Source organism: Hypanus sabinus, chromosome 13 (genome assembly GCF_030144855.1).
Source record: "Hypanus sabinus isolate sHypSab1 chromosome 13, sHypSab1.hap1, whole genome shotgun sequence".
NCBI classification, from domain to species: domain Eukaryota; kingdom Metazoa; phylum Chordata; class Chondrichthyes; order Myliobatiformes; family Dasyatidae; genus Hypanus; species Hypanus sabinus.
This window is the reverse complement of record NC_082718.1, coordinates 2258872-2281450: the sequence shown is the minus strand read 5'-3', so window position 1 is coordinate 2281450 and position 22579 is coordinate 2258872. Positions and strand designations below refer to the sequence as shown.

Sequence of the window (22579 nt, the reverse complement as noted above, 5' to 3'; positions counted from 1 at the left end):
TAGTTCTTAACTTGATGAAGTAATGAAATCATTTCATTTTTACTTCCAGCTATCTCTGGCATCTCTAAGCCTTAATGCTTAAAACTACAGAAAGCAAAAATTGTCTTACTGAATTGTCTTACTGCTTATTTCTTGCCAACTATTTTGTTGACTATAGCTCAGTGTTTAACACCATCATTCCCATAGTCCTGATTGATAAGTTACAGAACCTTTGCAGTTGGACTCTCGACTGCTTAACTGGAAGACCAGAAGCTGTGAGGATTGGTGATGATCAACACTGGTGTAATGCTTAGCCAGTGTTCTATTCTCTCTATACCCATGACTGTGTGGCTATAAAGAAGGCAAAACAGCGGCTATAATTCATTAGGAGCTTGAAGAGATTTGGTTTGTCAACTAAAACACTCAAAAACATCTATAGATGTACTGTGGAGAGCATTCTGACAGGCTGCATCAACGTTTGGTAATGGGGGTGGGGAGGGGGTTACAGAAGGAAACTCCAGAAAGGTGTAAAATTAGTCACTTCGCTCCTGCTGAAGGGTTTCAGCCCGAAACGTCGACACTACCTCCTCCCATAGATGCTGTCTGGCTTGCTGATTTCTGCCAGCATTTTGTGTTTTTAAAATTAGTCAGCTCCATCTTGGGTACAGGCCTCTGTAACAGCCAAGAAACAATGCCTCAAAAAGGTGATGTCCATTATTAAGGACCCTCATCACCCAGGGCATACCTTCTTCTCACTGTTACTTTCAGGAAGGAGGTATAGAAACTTGAAGGCACACCCTCTGTGATTCAGGAACAACTTCTTCCCCTCTGCCATTCAATTCCTAAATGGACATAGAACCTGAATACTACCTCACTTTTTAAAAAACAATTCTGTTTTTGCACTATTTTAATCTATTCAATATACATATATATGCTTACTGTAATTGAAATTCTTATTTATTTTCTTTCTATATTATCATGTATTGCACTGAACTGCTGCTGCTAAGTTGACAAGTTTCACAACACATGTTGGTGAGAATAAACCTGATTCTGATATCTGTCTACTGCCAAATTGAGGCTAGAAATAGATTGGAGAAACAATACCTTATATTCTGCCTGGTAGTTTGGTAGTCTCCAAACAGATGACATAAACACTGATCTCTCTAACCACGTCCCTCTGTTTCTGCCCCACCCCCACTATTTTCCTTTATCCTTCTAGTATTTTCACCCCTCCTTTGTCCTTCTCCACACTCATGACCAACCCATCACCCACAGCTTCCCCAAACTTTTCCCTTTATTTCATGGTCTTCTACTATCAGCTCCTGGCCTTCAGGTGTGGCTTAGCTGCTAAGCCCGGTGGAACCGTTTCTATTGACAAGAGAAGGGGCAAAGGTGGGTTACTGGTGCCTTAAAACCAGCCACTTCGGAGCAGATGGAGCTCGCCAGTCGCGGTTGGCAGCTCATCTAGAAGAAGGAAAATTCTGATCTCAAACCTCTGTTGCCTTGCAGCTATACTCACTCACAGGGAAGACTTTGCGAGTAAGTCCAGAAGGGAAAATGCGGAGCTGGAGTCTCTAAGGCAGTCCTACATTGAGTTCAATACTGACTGGAAACTCCTGCAACGCTGCTGGTATCAGTTTCTGCAGTATCTTTGGGCTCATCAGATGCATGGAGAGGGGGAGCTTGCTACAAGGGCAACAGCTTGCTCTCCAGATCATACTGCCTTGGCTTGCATATCTGGACAGCTAGGACGCAATATCCATGGACAACTCTGACCAATAGAGGCCCTCACCTCACAACAATATTTTCTATCAGATTCCATCTTCTTTAGCACTTTGCATCTCAAAACTATCACCCTCCTGCTACTCACATCATTCTTATTGCTATCCCTCCTCCACGTACCTACCTTTCGCCTCTCACCTGGACTCACTACCATCTGCCAGCTCATGCTCCTCCTTATCCCTCAGCACCTTACTATTCTGGTTTCTTCCCTCTTTCCTTCCAGTCCTGAAGAAGGGTCTTGACCCGAAACATCAATTGTTCATTTCTCTCTAAAGATATCGCCTGACAGGCCGAGGTCCTCCAGTATTTGGCATGTTTTTGAGAAATGTCCTAATCTTCATTGAAAGATATTAGCAATGTAGATCTGTTTTTACAATATTCAAATAAATTTTAAAATTTTCCTTCAGTTAATAACCAATTATTGAATAACTGAATTTATACAACCAGCTCCCTTGTCGGGATTCAGTAATTCAAGCAATGTACCTCTGTGTTCAGAACTCAAAAGGATTTGAAATGTGAATGAGTTTCTCACACTGATTTCTGCTGATGTGATGCGCCTGCTTGTGGGTCGCTGTTTGACTGTTGCAGCTCGGGAGTCTGCCGCTACGTTCTCTGTCCTCACTGAGCGATCAGCTGCTGCAAGGATCTCATCCAGTTTTTCTGCAACAAATTTAAAACATTTTGTTAGAAAGGGAAGAACATTATATCATAGAAGATACTGTATATGAAATATCAGGCTGAGCAATTAATATAAAAATAATTGTGTGAATAAAGATGAATTGCAAATTGTATGAGACTTTATTCACAACAATATTAATGTACTTTAAAGTCCAATATATATTGCTTTACCTTTATCATTTTGATTTGATTTACAACTTGCATTATTCCAATCCTATCCATGCAACCTCCTGTCTTACAATTCTTGTCTTTTGAACATCCTTGATTTCCCTTGGTGACCGGGAAATTATTAAATAGATTGATTAGTCTCACTTCTAAGTTTACATATTCAGATTTTTTTAACTGGATGATATTTGGCAAGATAAGTGAATCGAGAAGCCAAAGAATTGGAGAGTCTCGAGGAATCTGTTCCAATCTTCTGATGAATGGTACTCTGTGTAGATTTATGGAGCCAGACTGAAAGTGATTGTCAGCAGTCCTAGTGCTGATGAATTACTCTAGCCTGATACTCTTCTGAGTGAGTGGGTGTTGAATTAAGTCAATTTCCAGATTTAAGTCACAAGATCCAAGACCTGATGTCTGATCCTCTGTACTTGTGAGAGACTGTCCCCTTTGTTGTTTCTTCTCTTTCCTTTATACATTTCTGTTCCCTTCTCTCTGTTTCTTTTTCTCTTTCTCCCTTGATTCTTTTTATTTGAAACTCTTTTGCTCATTAACTACCCTGCAGCAACACAATCTCTGAACAGGTTGTGATGTGAAACCTAATGGTCTGGTAAATCAAACTACCTCAATCATGAACACTGAAAAATTACACTCGCTTAACCTCAATTCTTTTCATTTCATTAAGTCCAGGGATTGGGCAGCTGAAGCATAGTCTTGATGGAGGTTGGAGAAGGGTTGGGAGGAGGCAGTGATTTACATAACATCAGAATATCACGTTTATTTTCATGAGGGCAATTTAAAGAAATTAGCTGGTTAATATGGTATGCTTAGTTAAAATGATTGTCTCGGTGGGGTTTAGAACAATTATAGAACCCGCTAAAAGCGAGGACTTGCTGCTGATGGAAAAGGGTTATTTTAAATTCATTTTAAATAAAGTATGATTTTACGAACATCAACAGGCACAATTAATGCAATAAGAAGATTAATTAATTGGTACAAAATTTGTCTCCGGCAGTATACTCAATCTCACTGATCTGAAAAATGACATTCCTTTCTTATTCACAGAAGAACCAACTTTTGCTAACTTTGTTTTCTTTGAATTGTGCTCTTCACTGTCAGCCAGCAAGTTGCATTTGTTGCTAGATTGCTCTATAACACTTCAGCCTTACTGCTTACTCTGAGTGTTCAGAACTTTACATTGACTTCCAAAAGGGATTTGTGTACACCTAACATTTGCTCACAGGATGCCATGGTATTTGACAGACACCAGAGGCATTGCTGGCATCCAGAGGACTAAGTGAGAGAGTACACAGAAGGGTTCATCACCACAGATCGTATACACATGCAGTTACTTATGATCATGGCTAGAGATCTCTAGGAGCACTGACTTGGCTTCACCAACACAGACTTCGCTGATACCTGTCCTTTCTTGCTTCTTCCAAAATTAGGCTCTCACATATGCCTAATTGCTTTGCTTATGGAGGCAATGGTCTCCATCACTTCCCAGGCTGCAGTCATGATCGTTAGTTTGCTATTAACTCCTATATGAAGAAGGTCACCCAAGCTGCTTGTTCAAGTAGCGAAGACTTAATTTAAACGTACAAGGATTTGCTAGCTTTTATGGTTTTTCCCAGTATGCACCACATCATGCAGCACTCCCTGGCAATCTCCTACCAGAAATATCTCATTCCAATCATGGAGTTGCTTCCTGTGTAAGAACTTGCTGGCAGCAAACTAAACTACTAACTATTTTATTAATCACGCTTTTTTCTGGAAAAAGATTACTGCAATCAATAGTCTGTAATTTCCCTTTTGAAGCTGAGCTTTTGAACCGCCTGGATGACCTGGCATTTTTGTGGTATGAACTGAAGTCTCAAAGGTGCAAAAAATTCCAAAGATTCATCACTCCCTGGCTAAAGAAATTCCTCCTTTTCTTCATTCTGAAGTGACATTCCTCTATTCTGAGGCTAGGTCCTCTGGTCTTAGACTCTCCCACCATAGTCCTCTCCATATCTACTCTATCAAGGCCTTTCACCATTCGATAGGTTCCAATGAGGTCACCCCTCATTCTTCTGAATTCTAGTGAATACACACCCAGAGCCATCAGACTCTATTCATATGACAAGCCATTCAATCCTGGAATAATTTTTGTGACCTCGTTTGAACCCTCTCCAGTTTCAGCACATCCTTTCTAAGATAAGGGGCCCAAAACTGCTCACACGACTCCACGTGAGGCCTCACCAGTGCTTATAAAGTTTCAACATTATATCCCTGTTGAGGATAACAGGTACATGGGTAGGCAAGTTTGAGAAAGATATGGGCCAAACTTGTGCAAATGGGACCAGCCTGATTGGACATCTTGGTCAGCATGGACCAGTTGAGCAGATGGGCCTGGCTGTATGTAAATGCCTCTACTACTCTTGGTCGATAGTGGATATCGAAACTGGGGTTAAAGAAGGACAGCTAACAGTGCTGTTTAAGGACTGTCATATAGAACAACAGATCTGTTTGGGATTTAGAAAACCATATTAGAGTGGCATGCAACACCCTTTTAATGCCATTAGAACATAGTAAATGAATTTCTATGCTACAGTGGGATATCCTCCATTCTTTGAGGCTTTTAGGTTGAAGAGGATTATGTACTTCTAAGGTAGCAACTCAAAGTATCACAAAGGAGCCAATTTCCAGGTAATGTCATTTCCTGAGCTATTAAATGAGAAAGTTACTTTTCAGATGGCAAATATAAAAGATTCCTTGATAATATTTGTAAAGGGTTGCAATGGTCCTTCTAGCATCCTGCTTAATTCCTCAGTGTTCTTTACTTCTGTGTCCGAACTAGCTTCATTGCCTACCTTATAACATTGAAATGTTCTTTGGCTGTACAATGTCTTGGAATGCCTTGAGCTTGTGAAAGAGCCTCTGAAATTTGGAGCTCTTTTTCCGCTTTTGAAAGAGATAAACATTTTAAATGGACGTGTGCAGGAGATCAGAGAAGAGCTATTCAGAGAATCAGCACAACTGTAATGGATTACACGCATAAAATGCATCAAGTCAGCCAGGAGGGGTGTAAACAGCTGACATTTCGGTTCAAGTCCCTTCTTCAGGACTTGGCAAAAGGTTTCTGCCTGAAAGGTCAACTGTTCATTCCCTTCCATAGATTCTACTTGACCTGCTGAATTCCTACAACAGTTTGTGTGTTGTTCTGGGTTTGCAGCATCTGCAGAATCACTTGTGTTTGTAACTGTAATGAGTTGCCTGGTCTTTTTCTGTACAGCATGATTAATCTGTCTCAATGCTAATTTGACATAACATACAGGCATTTTCACTGACTTTGGGTTGACTCTCAGCAACTACTAATTAGAGGAAAAATTCTGGGAGCTCAACACATAGCCTTCCTGCTACTTGAAACTAGCTGTAAGCCTCATTAACACTGTGCAAACCCCTCCCTCCTCCAATAGAAATGATCTGTACTCCTCGTGAATGTTGCTGGGGCTTTGTATTTTGAATATGACATTCAATCGGCATGGAATACATGTTTTTATTCCTTCAAACCCACTAATTAAAGCTCTGAGTAAATATGTTTGTCACAATGATAATGTGCTGATTGGATTCAAACAGGATAAACTAGACATACTTGTAGACTGATGTAATCCACTCTGCACAAATGCAGTTTTGTGTTAATAATGGATCATTTCCTTCCCATTGTGAATCATGCAAATGCTGAGGCAGGCACAGCAGGAGTATGATGCAGAGAGGAGTGTCTAGGAAAACTGCACATGTTTAAAGAGGTTTTGAGCACATTCTTGAATCTCTTCCTCAGTCCACCTGATAACCTTTTTCCAAGACAGAGACAGTGACAGTGTATTGGTTTAGGAAGTCTGGTGCCAGGCACATGAACGACATGATTCTGCTAAGTAGTTGACTGAGTGTAACCTGAGCTTCAGTCTTGAGGACGTCGGCCTGGGATTAGGTTGCTGTGGGTGTATTGGAGAGCAGGGATCATTGATGTCCAGTTGGTCATGAGTTTTTTTTTTACCTGGTTTGAGGTGTTTTTATCACAACCATCAATTGGTTGTGGCATTAATTTTCAGTTTGAGAGTTTTAGTTAATGACCCTGTTGGTCTAGCTTTTTCCTTTAATTCTATACAGTTCTCATTAAAGTCAGTGAAATGCAGATCTACTTCAGTCTCTCTCTCTCCCCACCCCCCTCCCCCACCAGTTTATAACCACATATCCTGTCAGCGACTCTTGACAGCCAAAAATGGACCCAGCAGAGAAAGCAGTTGACCTTAGCCCTGACCTTCATTGAGCAGACAGTAGGTAAGCTGCAGGTGGTTGAGTCTGTATTGGGAAAGTGACTGAAAGAGTACAGCAAGCCAGGTTCAGCTGGAAGGACAGGTGTCAGCTCTTGCAACAACAGTTCAGCAGCTCACGGCAGACAACCAGAATCAGGTGGTGGTGATTTCTGCTCTCCCAGCCACAATCCAGCAGTCTGGCTACGTCAGTCCCACTCACAGCATCTCCCAGATCCTCCTCTTCAACCTTGGCAACTAATACCCCTGTCCCACGGCTGGACCAGAACCGACTATTCCTCCAGCAGGCAGATATTGCAGTGATCCTAACAGCTGCCAGTGTGAGCTGACTTTCCAAGCCCAGCCTGGTTGGTTTGGTGATGATAGGTGTAAATGGCATACAGGGTGAACCTCTTACAGACCCCCTTTAGCCTTTTCAATGCTCTTTGGGAGCAAGGTTCCCCACAGCCCAGTCATTTCAGATGATCTGTTGCTGAGTTCAAGGGAGTTTTTGATGTTCCAGTATGGGATCAGGGGGCTGCACACTGACGACTGGATTTGTGCCAAGGTGGAGGGACAGACAGGGACTATGCAGTAAAGATCTGCATGCTTATGGTGGAGATGGGGTTGAGTGAGAGATCCCTCATCGCTGCCTTCCACGAGGACTGAGCTGAGGGGTCTAGCAGGAGATAAACTGTGTGTGATGAGGACAGCCTGGATGAGCTGATTAATCTGATCTTTTTAGTTGAAAACCGAGCAACTGAGTGGGATAGGGAAAGAATGCCCCATGCTTCCTACTCATCGAAGCACTGTTTGTCATCACCCAGACCACGGAGCAGATGGGGCAGGAGCAATGAGATCGATTGCTGCCTCTGATCCAAGACTCTTCCGAGCTTCATGATCCAAGCACTCAGAAAAAAGGAGAACTGTCAGCAGGAAGGGAGTTCTGTCGGCTTCCCCTGTCAGTGTGACACTCTGAACATTCCTGTCATGAGGTTGGGGGTGGGGATATCTTGGACCCATGAACCTTCTGGCATTTATCGACTCTGGGGCAGCTGGGCATCTCATGGACATACTATGGCTCAAAAATGGAGGTTGGTGTTTTTCTCTCTCTCATCCAACTCAGAAATTCAGAGAAAATATTGACGTGAAGGCCTTTTCACCTTTCCACCTTTTCACTGAACACCTCCAGCTTTTGCTCGAAGGCAACCATAGGGAACAACTCTCCTTCTACCTGGTTGGTTCACCTGAAGTGCCACTGCCCGAAATAACCCACGGATTGACTGGCCACTCCAATAGTATGCATGTTTACCTTTCTCAGTCCAGCTCAAGCTTCAGTCTACGAAAACCCTCCTGCGTCAGCTGGCATTCCAGCTGAACATGCTGATCTCTTGTGGTCTTCAGTAAAAAGACAGCCACCTTCTTGCCTCCACACCGGCCGTACCAGGGCACCTTTGACCTCTTACCTGGTACTAGTCCTCCCCGGAGTTGGCTCTTTTCTCTTTCTTATCCAAAAATGATGGCCATAGAAGAGTATATCCAGGAAGAACTGGCCTTGGGGTTTATCCATTCATCAACTTCGCTTCTTTTTTGTGAGCAACGGGATGGCAAGCTCAGTTCCTGCATTGATTACTGGCCATAAACAATAACCCTGCAGAGAACTGCTACCCCCTTTCCCTGCTTTCCTCTGCGTTTGAACGCCTCCAGAGAACAATCATATTTTTCAAAATCAATCACACAATGCTTATAACCTTGTTCGTATTGGAGAAGGGGGCGAGTGGGCGACAGCATTCAACACCTCCACTGACCACTATTAATATCTTGTGATGCCCTTTGGTCTGGCCAAGGCCCCTGTGTTTTTCAGCCACTAGTTAATGATTTACACAGGCGCATGTTGAATCGGTTCACTTTTGTATATTTTGGATGATATTCTCATCTATTCCCACTCTCGCCAGGAACATATCCAGCAAGTCTGGAGCATTTTCAAATGGCTCCTCGAAAATAACCTTACACCAAACCAGATGAGTGTGAGTTCCATAAAGAGCTGCTGCTGCTTTTGGGCTACATCCTCACTCCTTCCATTGTTCAACTGGACCGGGTAAAGTTTTGGCAGCCACGGAGAGGCTGCAAACCATCTATTGTCAAAGAGTTGTGATGCTTCCTGAGGTTTGCAAACTTTTATCACCACTTCATCAGAAACCAGTTCCATTGTGCCCCTCATAACTGCACTTGCCAAAAAGACATCTGCAGGATTCCACCGAACAAGCAAAGTGGACAAGCATTCTTGGAACTAAAGTGACTCTTCACCACTGCCCATTGCTGCGACACCCAGACCCATCCTGGCCATTCCTCATTGAGGTGGATGCATTTGATGTTGGTATTGGAGCTGTCCTCTCCCAGCATACTTCTGTGAATAGCCAGCTTCACCCTGTGCCTTTCTTTTCTGTTTCTTGACTGGCAGAGTGTAACTCTGATGTGGGGAACTTCTGGCTGTTGTGGAGGCCCTGGAAGCATGGCAACACTGGCTGGAGGGGTCAGAGCGCCCCTTCCTGGTATGGACAGATCACAAGAACCTCTCCTACACTCGAACATTCAGAAACTCAACTACTGTCAAACCCGTCGGGCTCCCTTTTTCATCCAGTTTAATTTCATCCTCACCAATCATCCAAGCAGCAAGAAAATCAGGGCTGTCTCCCAGCAGTTCGATGGATCTGAGGACAATGCCTTCCTCGCTCGTGTATTGCTGCTCTGGTAATTTGGGGAATAGAGGAATAAAGGGCCGCCCAGCAGTCAGATCCAGGCTGAGGTGGGAGACATCCCAACCAGCTGTTTGTCCCTGCCACAGTGAGCCTCAGTGTTGGAATGGAGTCATCCCCCCGATTGGTTGGCCATCCAAGAATTCAACAGATCTTGGAAATTATCAAGAGGCAATTTTCGCGGTACACTATGTCCAAGGATGTCCATTACTTTGTCTCCACCTGTCTCCACAAGTCAACATGGATTTGTGAAAGGAAAATCATGTCTGATGAATCTTACAGAATTTTTTGAAGACGTAACTAGTAGAGTGGATGGGGAGAGCCAGTGGATGTGGTATATTTAGATTTTCAAAAGGCTTTTGACAAGGTCCCACACAGGAGATTAGTGTGCAAACTTAAAGCACACGGTATTGGGGGTATGGTATTGATGTGGATAGAGAATTGGTTGGCAGACAGGAAACAAAGAGTGGGAGTAAACGGGACCTTTTCAGAATGGCAGGCAGTGACTAGTGGGTTACCGCAAGGCTAGATGCAAGAAGATTGTTTCTGATGCTGGGGAAGTCCAGAACGAGGGGTCGCAGTTTAAGGATAAAGGGGAAGCCTTTTAGGACCGAGATGAGGAAAAACTTCTTCACACGGAGAGTGGTGAATCTGTGGAATTCTCTGCCACAGGAAACAGTTGAGGCCAGTTCATTGGCTATATTTAAGAGGAAGTTAGATATAGCCCTTGTGGCTAAAGGGATCAGGGGGTATGGAGAGAAAGCAGGTACAGGGTTCTGAGTTGGATGATCAGCCATGATCATACTGAATGGCGGTGCAGGCTCGAAGGGCCGAATGGCCTACTCCTGCACCTATTTTCTATGTTTCTATGCTCAACTTGTGCCCAGAACAAGATAACATGCAAGTGCCCTGAGAGTCTGCTATGTCTGCTTCCTGTGCCTCACTGCTGCTGGTCCTACCTCTTGGTGGATTTCATCACCGGTCTCCACTGCCTAATGGAAACACCACCATTCTGGTTGCTGTGGATCGATTCACCAGGGCTGCCCACTTCATTGCCCTCCCTAAGTCCCTGTCGGCTCATGTGATTGTCACCCTCATGGTTCAACGTGTGTTCAGGCTGCACGGCTTCCCTCAAGTCATAATGTCCGATCATGGTCACAGTCCCCTTCCCGCTTTTGGGAGCTAAGGCAATCCTCTCGTCTGGTTTCCTACTGCAATCTAACGGGGCTAGAGACAACTCTGTGTTACCTAGCTTCTTCCAACCCCATGTCCTGCAACTCCCAACTGGTTTGGGCAGAGATCGCCCACAATAACCAGTCGACCTTTGCTGGCATGTCCCCCTTTAAATGCCAGAAGGGATTCCAGCCACTGCCCTCCTCTGACCAGGAGATTAATGTGGGCCGTTCCTGCTGCTGGACCGTCAGTCCAATGCGAGTTGGATCAATGTTTATCTGCTGCGCACTCAGAACAACATGCCAGCAGGCTGAGCAGCTCCAGTCACAGGTGAGACCTCTTAAGCCAGGGGAGAAAGTCTGGCTGGCATACAGGAATCCTCTCTTGAAAGTCGAGAGCTGAAGGTTGGCTCCACGCTATGTGGGACCATTTGTGTGAAGATGGCTATAGTTCAAAGTTCAAGTTTAATTGTCATTCAACCAAATGAAACAGCACAAGGTGTGCAAAATACAGCACATATAAAATATCAGTAAAACAGAGTCACACAGAAAAAACTATAATCCAAGACCCTGACTCCATGAATGTTACAGAAATTTGTAGTCAAACACAATACGACTTGTCTTCTGCTGAGCAAACACTAGGGGCCAGCAGGAACTCCAGCTTGGATGCTGCATCACATTGCCACTGGTGGAGTGAGTGCACCAACTCTGATGTCTCTCTTTTGGGTGGCTGTAAACAGGCAACACCACAGCTCAAGGCCTAGTAATTGCAACACTGCAGTAATTGGTAGGACCGAAGCCATGGAGTTCCTCCACTGTCTGCTGTCAGTGAATTGGATTTGCAGCATTCAACATTAACAATGTCCAACAGGGTCTTGTGATCACAGGAAAAGCAATTAAACCAGTCACTCGCTATCACCAAGGTCTCGTATAGAATGTGTGTACCATTATCAAAGCATAAGGCACGACTGTGCAAGTGCCTAGACGTCAGCAAATTAGACCGGCAGGAAGGATTTAAAGGAAGACAGCTTGATAGAGCGGGTGATAGAGTAGAGGGAGTCAGAGTAGGAGAGCTTTATTCAACAGGGCTTCTGTGATAATGGGTCGAGGCGAGGTAAGCTACTTGTGAGGAATAGGATGCATGTCTGTGAGGCCAGTGTTCTGAACTGTGTGTCACATGTGGGATGTCCAGGAGACTCCCAACCTCCTGGATGGCAACATCTGCGCCAGGTGCATCAAGCTGCAGCTCATTACAGACCGGGTTAAGGAACTGGAGCTGCAGCCCCATGACCTTCGCTGGTCAGAGAGAGTGAGGAGGTGATAGAGAAGAGCGAGAGGCAAGTAGTCACACCAGGGGTTGGGAGACAGATAAGCGAAGAAGGTCTAGTTGATTGGGAGGGTATGACACTGTGGCAATAGGGGATTTGCTAGTTAGGGGAACAGACAGGAGGTTCTGTGGGTGAGAACAAGATTCCTGGATGGTGTGTTGCTTCCCAGGTGCCAGAGTCTGGGATATCTCGCATCAAGACTTTGGCATTCTTAAGTAGGAGGGAGAACAGCTCAAAGTCATGGTCCATGTAGGTACATATGACTTGGGTAGGACGAGTGATGAGGTTCATAGGGTGGAGGTGTAGGAGGGAGGGCATAAGATTTTTGGATCATTGGGCTCTCTTCCAGAGAAGGTGGGACCTGTACAGAAGAGACAGTTTGCAGCTGAACTAATATCCTAGTGGGAATATTTGTTAATGCTGCAAGGTGGGGTTTAAACTAGAGATGCAGGAGGATGGGAATCAGAGTGCCAGAAAAGTTGGTGGAGAACTTGTGATGGCATATGTTGGTGTGACCTCAGACATAGTCAGTAATCAAAAGGTTGATCATGGTGTGACAAAAACAAAAAGGGTGAATACAGGACTGAAAGTGTTGTATCTGAATGTGCGCAGTATACAGAATAAGCCAGATGAACTTGCAGCACATTCACAGATTCGTAGGTATGATGTTGTAGGCAGCACTGAATCATGCTGAAAGATTATAACTGGGAGCTTAACGTCCAAGGATACACGTTGTATCGAAAGGACAGGCAGGAAGTCAGAGGGAGCAGAGTTCCTCTGTTGGTAAAAAATGAAATCAAATCATTAGAAAGAGGTGACATAGTGTCGGAAAGTGTTGAGTCATTGTGGATAGAGCTAAGAAACTGCAAGGGTGAAAAGACCCTGATGGGGGTTGTATACAGACCCCCAAACAGTAGTAAGGATGTGGCCTAACAATTACAACGAGAGATAGAAAATCCATGCCAAAAGGCGAATATTTCAATAGTTATAGGGGACTTTAGTACGCAGGTAGATTAGGAAAACCAGGCTGGGGCTGGATTACAGGAGGAGGAATTTCTAGAGTGCCTGTGAGATGGCTTTTTAGAGCAGCTCATGGTCGAGTCAACTAGGGGATCAGCTATTCTGGATTGGGTGTTGTGCAATGAATCAGAATTGATGAGAGAGCTTAAGGTAAAAGAACTCTTGGGACAAGAGATCATAATATATTTGAATTCATCTTGAAATTTGAGAAATTGGATGTATCAGTGTTACAGTGGAATAAAGGGAATTACAGAGACGTGGGAGAGGAGCTGGCCAGAATCGACTGGAAAATAACACTGGCGGGGATGATGGCCGAATAGCAATGGCTGGAATTTTTGGAAGCAATTTGGAAGGCACAGGACATATACATCCCGAAGAGGAAGATGATTTCTAAAGGAAAGATGATACAAACACGGCTAACAAGAGAAATCAAAACCAACATAAAAGCCAAAGACAGGATGTAAAGTAGAACAAAAATTAATGGGAAGTTAGAGGATTGAGAAGCTTTTAAAAGCCAACAGAAGGCAACTAAAAAAGTCATTAAGAAAGTAAAGATGGAATATGAAAGTAAGCTAGCCAATAATATTAAATTATATATTATAATTATAATTATAATATTAATACCGAAAGTTTCTTCAGATACATAAAGTGTCAAAGAGAAGCGATAATGGATATTGGACCACTGACGAGGTAGTAATGGGGAACAATAAAGTAGAGGATGAACTGAATAAATATTTTGCATCAGTCTTCACTGTGGAAGACACTAGCAGTATGGTGGAAGTTCCAGGTGTCAGAGGTCATGAAGTGTGAAGTTACTATAACGAGAGAGAAGGTTCTTGAGAAACTGAAAGATCTGAAGGTAGGTAAGTCACCTGGACCAGAATGTGTACATCCTAGAGTTTTGAAGGAGGTGGATGAAGAGATTGTGGAGGCGTTAGTAATGATCTTTCAAGAATCACTAGAATCTGGAGTGGTTCCAGAAGACTGGAAAATAGCAAGAATCAGTCCACTCTTCAAGCAGGGAGAGAGACAGAAAAAAGGAAGCTATAAGCCAGTTAGCCTGACCCCAGGGGCTGGGAAGATGTTGGGAGTCGATTATTAAGGATGAGGTTTCAGGGTACTTGGAGGCACTTGATAAAATAGGCCATAGTCAATGTCCTCCTGACATTTCACACTGCCACCCAGCTTTGTGTCATCAGCAAATTTGCTAATGTTACTTTTAATCCCTTCATCTAAATCATTAATGTATATTGTAAACAGCTGTGGTCCCAGCACCGAACCTTGCTGTACTCCACTAGTCACTGCCTGCCATTCTGAAAGGGACCCGTTAATCACTACTTTTTGTTTCCTGTCAGCCAGCCAATTTTCAATCCATGTCAGTACTCTGCCCCCAATACCATATGCCCTAATTTTGCCCTCTAATCTCCTATGTGGGACTTTATCAAAAGCTTTCTGGAAGTCCAGGTACACTACATCCACTGGCTCTCCCTTGTCCATTTTCATAGTTACATCCTCAAAAAACTCCAGAAGATTAGTCAAGCATGATTTTTCCTTCATAAATCCATGCTGACTCGGACTGATCCTTCTACTGCTATCCAAATGTGTCGTAATTTCCTCTTTTATAATTGACTCCAGCATCTTACCCACCACTGACGTCAGGCTAACCGGTCTATAATTCCCTGTTTTCTCTCTCCCTCCTTTCTTGAAAAGTGGGACAACATTAGCCACCCTCCAATCAGCAGGAACTGTTCCTGAATCTATAGAACATTGGAAAATGATTTCCAATGTGTCCATGATTTCTAGAGCCACCTCTTTAAGTACCCTGGGATGCAGACCATCAGGTCCCGGGGACTTATCAGCCTTCAGACTCAACAGTCTATCCAACACCGTTTCTTGCCAAATATAAATTTCCTTCAGTTCATCCTTTACCCTAGTTTCTTTGGCCACTATGACATCTGGGGGATTGTTTGTGTCTTCCCTAGTGAAGACAGATCCAAAGCACCTGTTCAGCCCTGGGGAAAAGCCTCTGACTATTCACACGAACAATGCCTCTCATCATCTTATACACCTCTATCAGGTCACCTCTCATCCTCTGTTGCTCCAAGGAGAAAAGGCTGAGTTCACTCAACCTATTCTCATAAGGCATGCTCTCCAATCCAGGCAACATCCTTGTAAATCTCCTCTGCACCCTTTCTATGGTTTCCACATCCTTCCTGTAGTGAGGCGAACAGAACTGAGCACAGTACTCCAAGTGGGATCTGACCAGGGTCTTATATAGCTGCAACATTACCTCTCGGTTCCTAAATTCAATTCCACAATTGATAAAGGCCAATACACTGTATGCCTTCTTAATCACAGAGTCAACCTGCACAGCAGCTTTGAGCGTCCTATGGATTCAGACCTCAACATGCCTCTGATCCTCCACACTGCCAAGAGTCTCACCATTAATACTATATTCTGCCATCATATTTCAGCTACCAAAATGAACCACTTCACACTTCTCTGGGTTGAACTCCATCTGCCACTTCTCAGCCGAGTTTTGCATCCTATCAATGTCCCTCTGTAACCTCTGACAGCCCTCCGCACTATCCACAAAACCTCCAACTTTTTTGTCATCAGCAAACTTACTAACTCATCCCTCCACTTCCTCATCCAGGTCATTTATAAAAATCACGAAGAGAAGGGGTCCTAGAACAGATCCCTGAGGCACTCCATTGGTGAATGACCTCCACGCAGAATATGACCCATCTACAACCACTCTTTGCCTTCTGTGGGCAAGCCAGTTCTGGATCCACAAAGTAATGTCCCCTTGGATCCCATGCCTGTTTACTTTCTCAATAAGCCTTGCATGGGGTACCTTATCAAATGCCTTGCTGAAATCCATATACACTACATCTACTGCTCTTCCTTCATCAATGTGTTTCATCCAATCCTCAAAAAATTTAATCTGGCTTGTAAGGCATGACCTGCCCTTGACAAAGCCATGCTGACTAATCCTAATCATTTTATAAAATTTCCTGGACTATCTCTACTCTCTTTCTTGAATAAAGGAACAACATTTGCAGCCCTCCAATCCTCCGGAACCTCTCCCATCCCCAATGATGATGCAAAGATCATCACCAGAGGCTCAGCAATCTCCTTCCTCGCCTCCCACAATACCTGGAGTACATCTCATCCGGCCCCGGTGACTTATCCAACTTGATGCTTTCCAAAAGCTCCAGCACATCCGCTTTCTTAATATCTACATGCTCAAGCTTTTCAATCTGCTGCAAGTCATCACTACAATTACCAAAATCCTTTTCCATACTGAATACTTAAGTAAAGTATTCATTAAGTACCTCTGCTACTTTCTCCGGTTCCACACACTTTCCTACAGACACACTTGATGGGTCCTATTCTTTCACATCTTATCCTCTTGCTCTTTATATACTTGTAGAATGCCTTGGGGTTTTCCTTAATCCTGCTTGCCAAGGCCTTCTTGTGGCCTCTTCTGGCTCTCCTAATTTCCTTCTTAAGATCCTTTCTAGTAGCCTTATAATCTTCCAGATCTCTAACATTACCTAGCTCTCTGAACCTTTTGTAAGCTTTTCTTTTCTTCTTGACTAGATTTATTACAGCCTTTGTACACCACGGTTCCTGTACCCTACCATAACTTCCCTGTCTCATTGGAACGTATCTATACAGAACTCCACACAAATATCCCCTGAATATTTGCCACATTTCTTCCGTACTTTTCCCTGAGAACATCTGTTTTCAATTTAAGCCTCCAATAATTCCCCTTACTCCAATTAAACACTTTTCTAACTTGTCTGTTTCTATCTTTCTCCAAGACAGAATTATGATCACTATCTCCAAAATGCTCTCCCACTGAGAGATCTGACACCTGACTAGGTTCATTTCCCAATACCAAATCAAGTACAGCCTCTCCTCTTGTAAACTTATCTACACATTGTGTCAAGATACCTCCCTGAACACACCTAAAAAACTCCACCCCATCTAAATCCCTTGCTCTAGGGAGATGCCAATCGATATTTGGTAAATTAAAATCTCCCATCAGGCCAACTCTGTTATTATTACACCTTTCCAGGATCTGTTTCTCTATCTGCTCCTTGATATCCCTGTACTATTGGGCGGCCTATAAAAAACACCCAGTAAAGTTATTGACCCCTTCCTATTCCTAACCTCCACCCACAGAGACGTCATAGACAATCCCTTCATGGCATCCATTCTTTATCACCTGCCTATCCTCCCTCTCGCACTGTCTACAAGCTTTCTCTATTTGTGAGCTAACTTCCTCTTCCCCAGTCTCTTCAGTTCGGTTCCCACCCTCCAACAATTCTAGTTTAGACTTTCCACAGTAGCCTTCGCAAAACTCCCCGCCATCATATTGGTCCCCCTGGGATTCAAGAGCAACCTGTCCTTTTTGTACAGGTCTCATCTGCCCCAAAAAAGGTCTCAATGATCCAGAAATCTGAATCCCTGCCCCCTGCTCCAATCCCTCACCCACGCATTTATCCTCCACCTCATCCTATTCCTACTCTCACTGTCACGTGGCATAGGCAGTAATCCTGAGATTACTACCTTTGCAGTCCTGCTTCTCAACTTCCTTCCTAACTCCCTGTATTCTTTTTTCAGGACCTCTTCCCTTTTTCTACCTATGTCATTGGTACCAATATGTACCATGACCTCTGGCTGTTCTCCTTCCCACAGCAGGATATCTTGGATGCGATCCGAAACATCCCGGACCCTGGCACCTGGGAGGCAAGTTACCATCTGAGTTTCTTTCCTGCATCCACAGAATTGCCTGTCTGAACCCCTAACTATAGAGTCCCCTATCATTACTGCCATCCTCTTCCCTTCCCTACCCTTCTGAGCCACAGGACCAGACTCTGTGCCAGAGGCACGGCCACTTCCACTTCCCCTGGGTAGGCTGTCCCCAACAGTACTCAGACAGGAGTACTTACTGTCAAGGGGTACAGCCACAGGAGTACTCTCTGGTACTTGACTCTTCCCCTTCCCCCTCCTGACTGTGACCTACCTGTCTGTCTTCCGTGACCCTGGGGTGACCACCTGCCTATAACCCCTTTCTATCACCTCCTCACTCTCCCGAACCAAGCGAAAGTCATCGAGCTGCATCTCCAGCTCCCTATCTCTGTCCCTCAGGAGTTGCCGGTCAACACACCTGGTGCAGATATGTCCATCTGGGAGGCTGGGGGACTCCAGGACCCCGCACATCTGACAATGAGCACAGAACACCGGCCAGTAAACGTACCTCGCCTCGTCCCGTTACTGCTGAAGCCTGTGGAGCCAAAGCCCTATCACTCTGCTGCCTCTCACTCCGCTGCCTGCTTGATATGGCGGTCTTCTTTTCAAACTTTTTGCTGACATCACATGCCTGCCAGCCTCGCCTCTCTTTTACCCGAGTAGTAAAAAAACCTCCCCTTTGCTCTGAAAAATCAGCCGTTCACTCGCAGCCTTCTTGCCACTTTTGGGCCTCTTATCTGAGAAACAATGTGCTGAACTGGAGAGGGTTCAAAGGAATTCACAAAAATGATTCCAGGATTGAATGGTTTGTCATATGAAGAGCGTTTGATGGCTCTGGGCCTGTATTCACTGGAGTGCAGTAGAATGAAGGGTGACCTCATTGAAATCTATCAAATGGTGAAAGATCTTGAAAGAGTTGATGTGGAGAGATTGTTTATTATGGTGGGTGAGTCTAACAGCAGAGGACATAGCCTCAGAATAGAGGTAGTATGTCCTTTTGGTACGGAGATGAGGAGGAATCTCTTTAGCTAGAGAGTGGTGAATCTGTGAATTGCTTTGCCGCAGGCAACTGTAGAGGCCAGGTCTTTACATATATTTAAGGCAGAGGTTGATAGATTCTTGATTTTTCAGGGAATGAGGGATACAGGAAGAAGGGAGGATATTGGGGCTGAGAGAAAATTGCATCAGCCATGAAGAAGTGGTGGAACAGACGCAATGGCCTAATTCTGCTCCTATGTCTAACAACAATGTCTACGCTCCCTGCTTACCTTCACTCTAGTCCAGGAAAGAGGACTACCATTTCAACTTGCACTGTAAAAGAGCGGTATTCATTTATCCTTTAGTTATTGCTTCCATCTGCAGTGTTGATGTTAACTTTCAGTTGGTGAGTTTTAGTTAATGGCTCTGTTGGTCTAGATTTTATTGTTTTTCCTTTAATTCTGCATGGTTCTCATTAAAGCCCGTGAACTGCTGACCCGCTTCAGTGTCTCTCTCTCCACACTTGGGGCATAACCACATATCATGCCACTTGCTCTTCAAACATTACTTTCCTGAACTAATTAAATATTTTTCATGTGCATCTGCCTTGCCAAATGGTTGCTTGCAACATTTGGGAATTAATCCACATTTCCAGGTTCTTGCTGTGAAACTTTAATTCTGGAGGGCATTTTACAGAGCTTTTTTTATCTCCTGGATGATGTGTTTAAGGGTCATCCTCTCACTTGCTTCAATGAGAGTGCTGATGATGGCTTGGAGCCCAGATTCTGAGCATGCCCAAGTATTAATTGCTCAGTAGAATTTTGATATCTTCCAGCATGTAGTTGCTGAAGGCAGAACAGCTTCCTGTCCGCCCTACTTCTGTGGGAAACTTGATGGAGGCGAAGTGCAATATTGCAGTGAGAAAATTTGAGAAATGTATTGGGGCAATGATGTTGCCTTGTGTGACACCAATCATCTCTAAGAATGATTTTGTTGCAGACCTGTTGGTTAATATCACACGTTGCAAACAGTTGTGCAACAAGCATGAGACGGAAACAAATTTCTTTGAGTCATTGAATATTAAAATATCCCACAGTTGTAGTAGTCAATAGCTTTATTAAGGTAGAGGGCAGCAATGGGCACCATCTGATGCTGTTCCCCGCATTTCCTTGGAGTTGCCAAGTTCATAGGAGTGGAGAGAATTAGAGGGAATGTCTACAGAAGGGTGCAGATCAAAGTTGTCATGATAACAATTACATTAAAAACCCAACTGTTGTAAACAGGAAAGAAAAACAAACGTTTTATCACAGATTGGTACAGTCACATCTTTGAAGAGAGAAAAAAAGAAAAGCAAGTGGTTACCTGAAATTATTAAATTCAATATTAAGTCCTGAAGGCTGCAACATACCCAGATGGAAAAAGAGATGCTATTCCATTAGTTTACACTGGACATGTCTGGAGCATTGTAGAAAGTCGAAGACAGACATCAGAAAGAATTAAAGCAAAAGGAACTGAATCTTGGTGTTATCCTAGTGACTGAATAGTGGTTCGGCAACATGGGCACCCAATTAACTTTTGTTTTCTCCTACATAACTAATTCAATTTTTTTAATAGCCGAACATTTCAATTCTGCCAAGATTTTCATATATCTCTTCTGCACCTTCCTGACTACAATAATATCTTTCCTGTAGACTGACCAGAGCAGTATGTAGTACTTAATACTTAAACCTGATTGTTTATAATCCACCAGTATCTCTGCTCAGATTCATACCTCATGTTCAATGAGTAGGATGAAAGTTCTTGATTGTTTTTTAAAGAAATCTTCAATGGACTCACCGTAGCAATTCAAAGCTCTTCTAAAGTGCTCATGAACTCTGTACTATTAAAGATTCTATTTAATCTCCTTTATCCTCCTATGTATAATGATCATACATCAGTTCAACCCATCTACTTAAACTTAACAGGAGCTGGTTACACCTGGCATAAAATGGTAAAGCACATTTATACAATTCACTTCAAATATTTCACTGGTCATTTTTTCCCTTTCACGTTCATAAGGTTATGTTAGGCTTGGAATTATCACTGTTCTCTTAAAACTGCAAATTTACCATTCATTGAAGCATGACTGCTTGAGACAGCATCAACACACAAAAACACCATGAGAAATAAAATGGCATTGTCAAGTTTTAAGAGAACGACTTACCTGTTTTCCTTCTGCGTACAGAGGCTTGGAAAGAAAAGAATTGAGGTGTTAGGCTGGAATGGAGAAATGAATGACAACATGTACAAGTCTGAACTCTTAGGAATGGGTTTGTGTTCCATAACAAAACACAGAACTTCCAGTTAAGAAGACAAACAGCCTGGACTGAAAACTGTTAATAATGCAGGGCTAGAATCAACATGAGGTCTTAGAATGTGGTGTGTTCTGCCCCATCGTGCATTATGTAACAACAGTGAAAGAGAAACATCACAGAATTTTTTGGTGTACCTCAGAACCAATGTTCCCTCTAATTTGTAATGACCAATGTGCACCAAAATCTTCTGCTGTACGATATTTTGCTGAGTGACAACAGCATGTGCGTACTGAATTTTATATATAGAGGTATTCATTTTAAAAGCTAGTAAAACACTACCAATAAGAACTTTGATTTACTCTGGGTCTGATCATTTTCGCTCTCATTAATCTGGACTCTCACAAAACATATATAGCAGGCCTGCAGCGGGTAATGAACAATTTTCTCATTAGATCTTTTGCATACCATCCATATGTCAACTGTCAAGTTTCCAAATAACACTCTACTTCTTCCCACTTGCAAATTCTCCAGCAACTTCTGCATCGGAACAATACACACAGATAACACTAGTTTTTGTATTATACATATGTAAATATTTCTCGTATCTGCACATTACTGACCTCATGGGTTTTTGGTATAACAGTTTCTACTGTTTTACTAAGCCATTCCACTTGAAATAAACTAGCATTTCTATTGTGCTTCACACCCTTTGCTTCTTTGGAAAGTAACATGGTGAGTTCAATAAAAACAGTATAAATAAGCCAGTTCTAAAATCTGCAGACAAATCATTGCAAACTCCATATTGTTAACACTGCCCACATCAGAAACTGGAAAAGGAAAAGTGACTGTGTACGATTGTGAAACGTACTTTACGTGCTGATGAGGTAGATAGTGACAACCTTTTGTGTTCAGTTTCAATTCTTTTGTGCGCTAGTAGCAAAAGATGTCTGTGTACACACACGCACCTCAGAGGGAACATTGCTCAGAGCCAAAGTTCAATGTAAGTTTATTGTCAAAGTATATATAGGTTACTATACACAACATGGACATAAATTTTCTTACTAAAATCCAGTATCTGCTTAAAAACAATTAGCCCAGAATTTACATCAGATGTCTGCTAAGTTTCATTGATTTGGAAAATGTAAAAATAAAGGATCCTCCGTAGGAAGCTGTTAATCACAAACAAGCTGCAGTATTTACATCTGTTAGATCTAATTAAACAGGAAGATGAGTTTCTTCTGAGTGCAATTCAATGGATCTATTTCTAGGAGGTGCTGGCAGAATTTGCAGTGCAGACATACATTATCCAAACATAAATTCTTTCACTCATCTCACTTTCTTGACTTGTTTGACCATAAGACATATGAACAGAAT

The 22579-nt window shown here is 43.2% G+C and overlaps 1 protein-coding gene across 9 annotated transcripts in view; it reads right to left on the bottom strand.

Annotated features, from left to right (window-relative positions):
• The window catches only part of shank3a (SH3 and multiple ankyrin repeat domains 3a), a 1267872-nt gene that overhangs the window by 56689 nt on the left and 1188604 nt on the right, over positions 1–22579 (bottom strand). For all 9 annotated transcript variants that reach the window (XM_059986981.1, XM_059986984.1, XM_059986980.1 and 6 more), the window contains one exon: positions 2294–2421. In XM_059986981.1, the coding sequence (XP_059842964.1) occupies positions 2294–2421 (128 nt within the window). The remainder of the gene's footprint in view (positions 1–2293; positions 2422–22579) is intronic.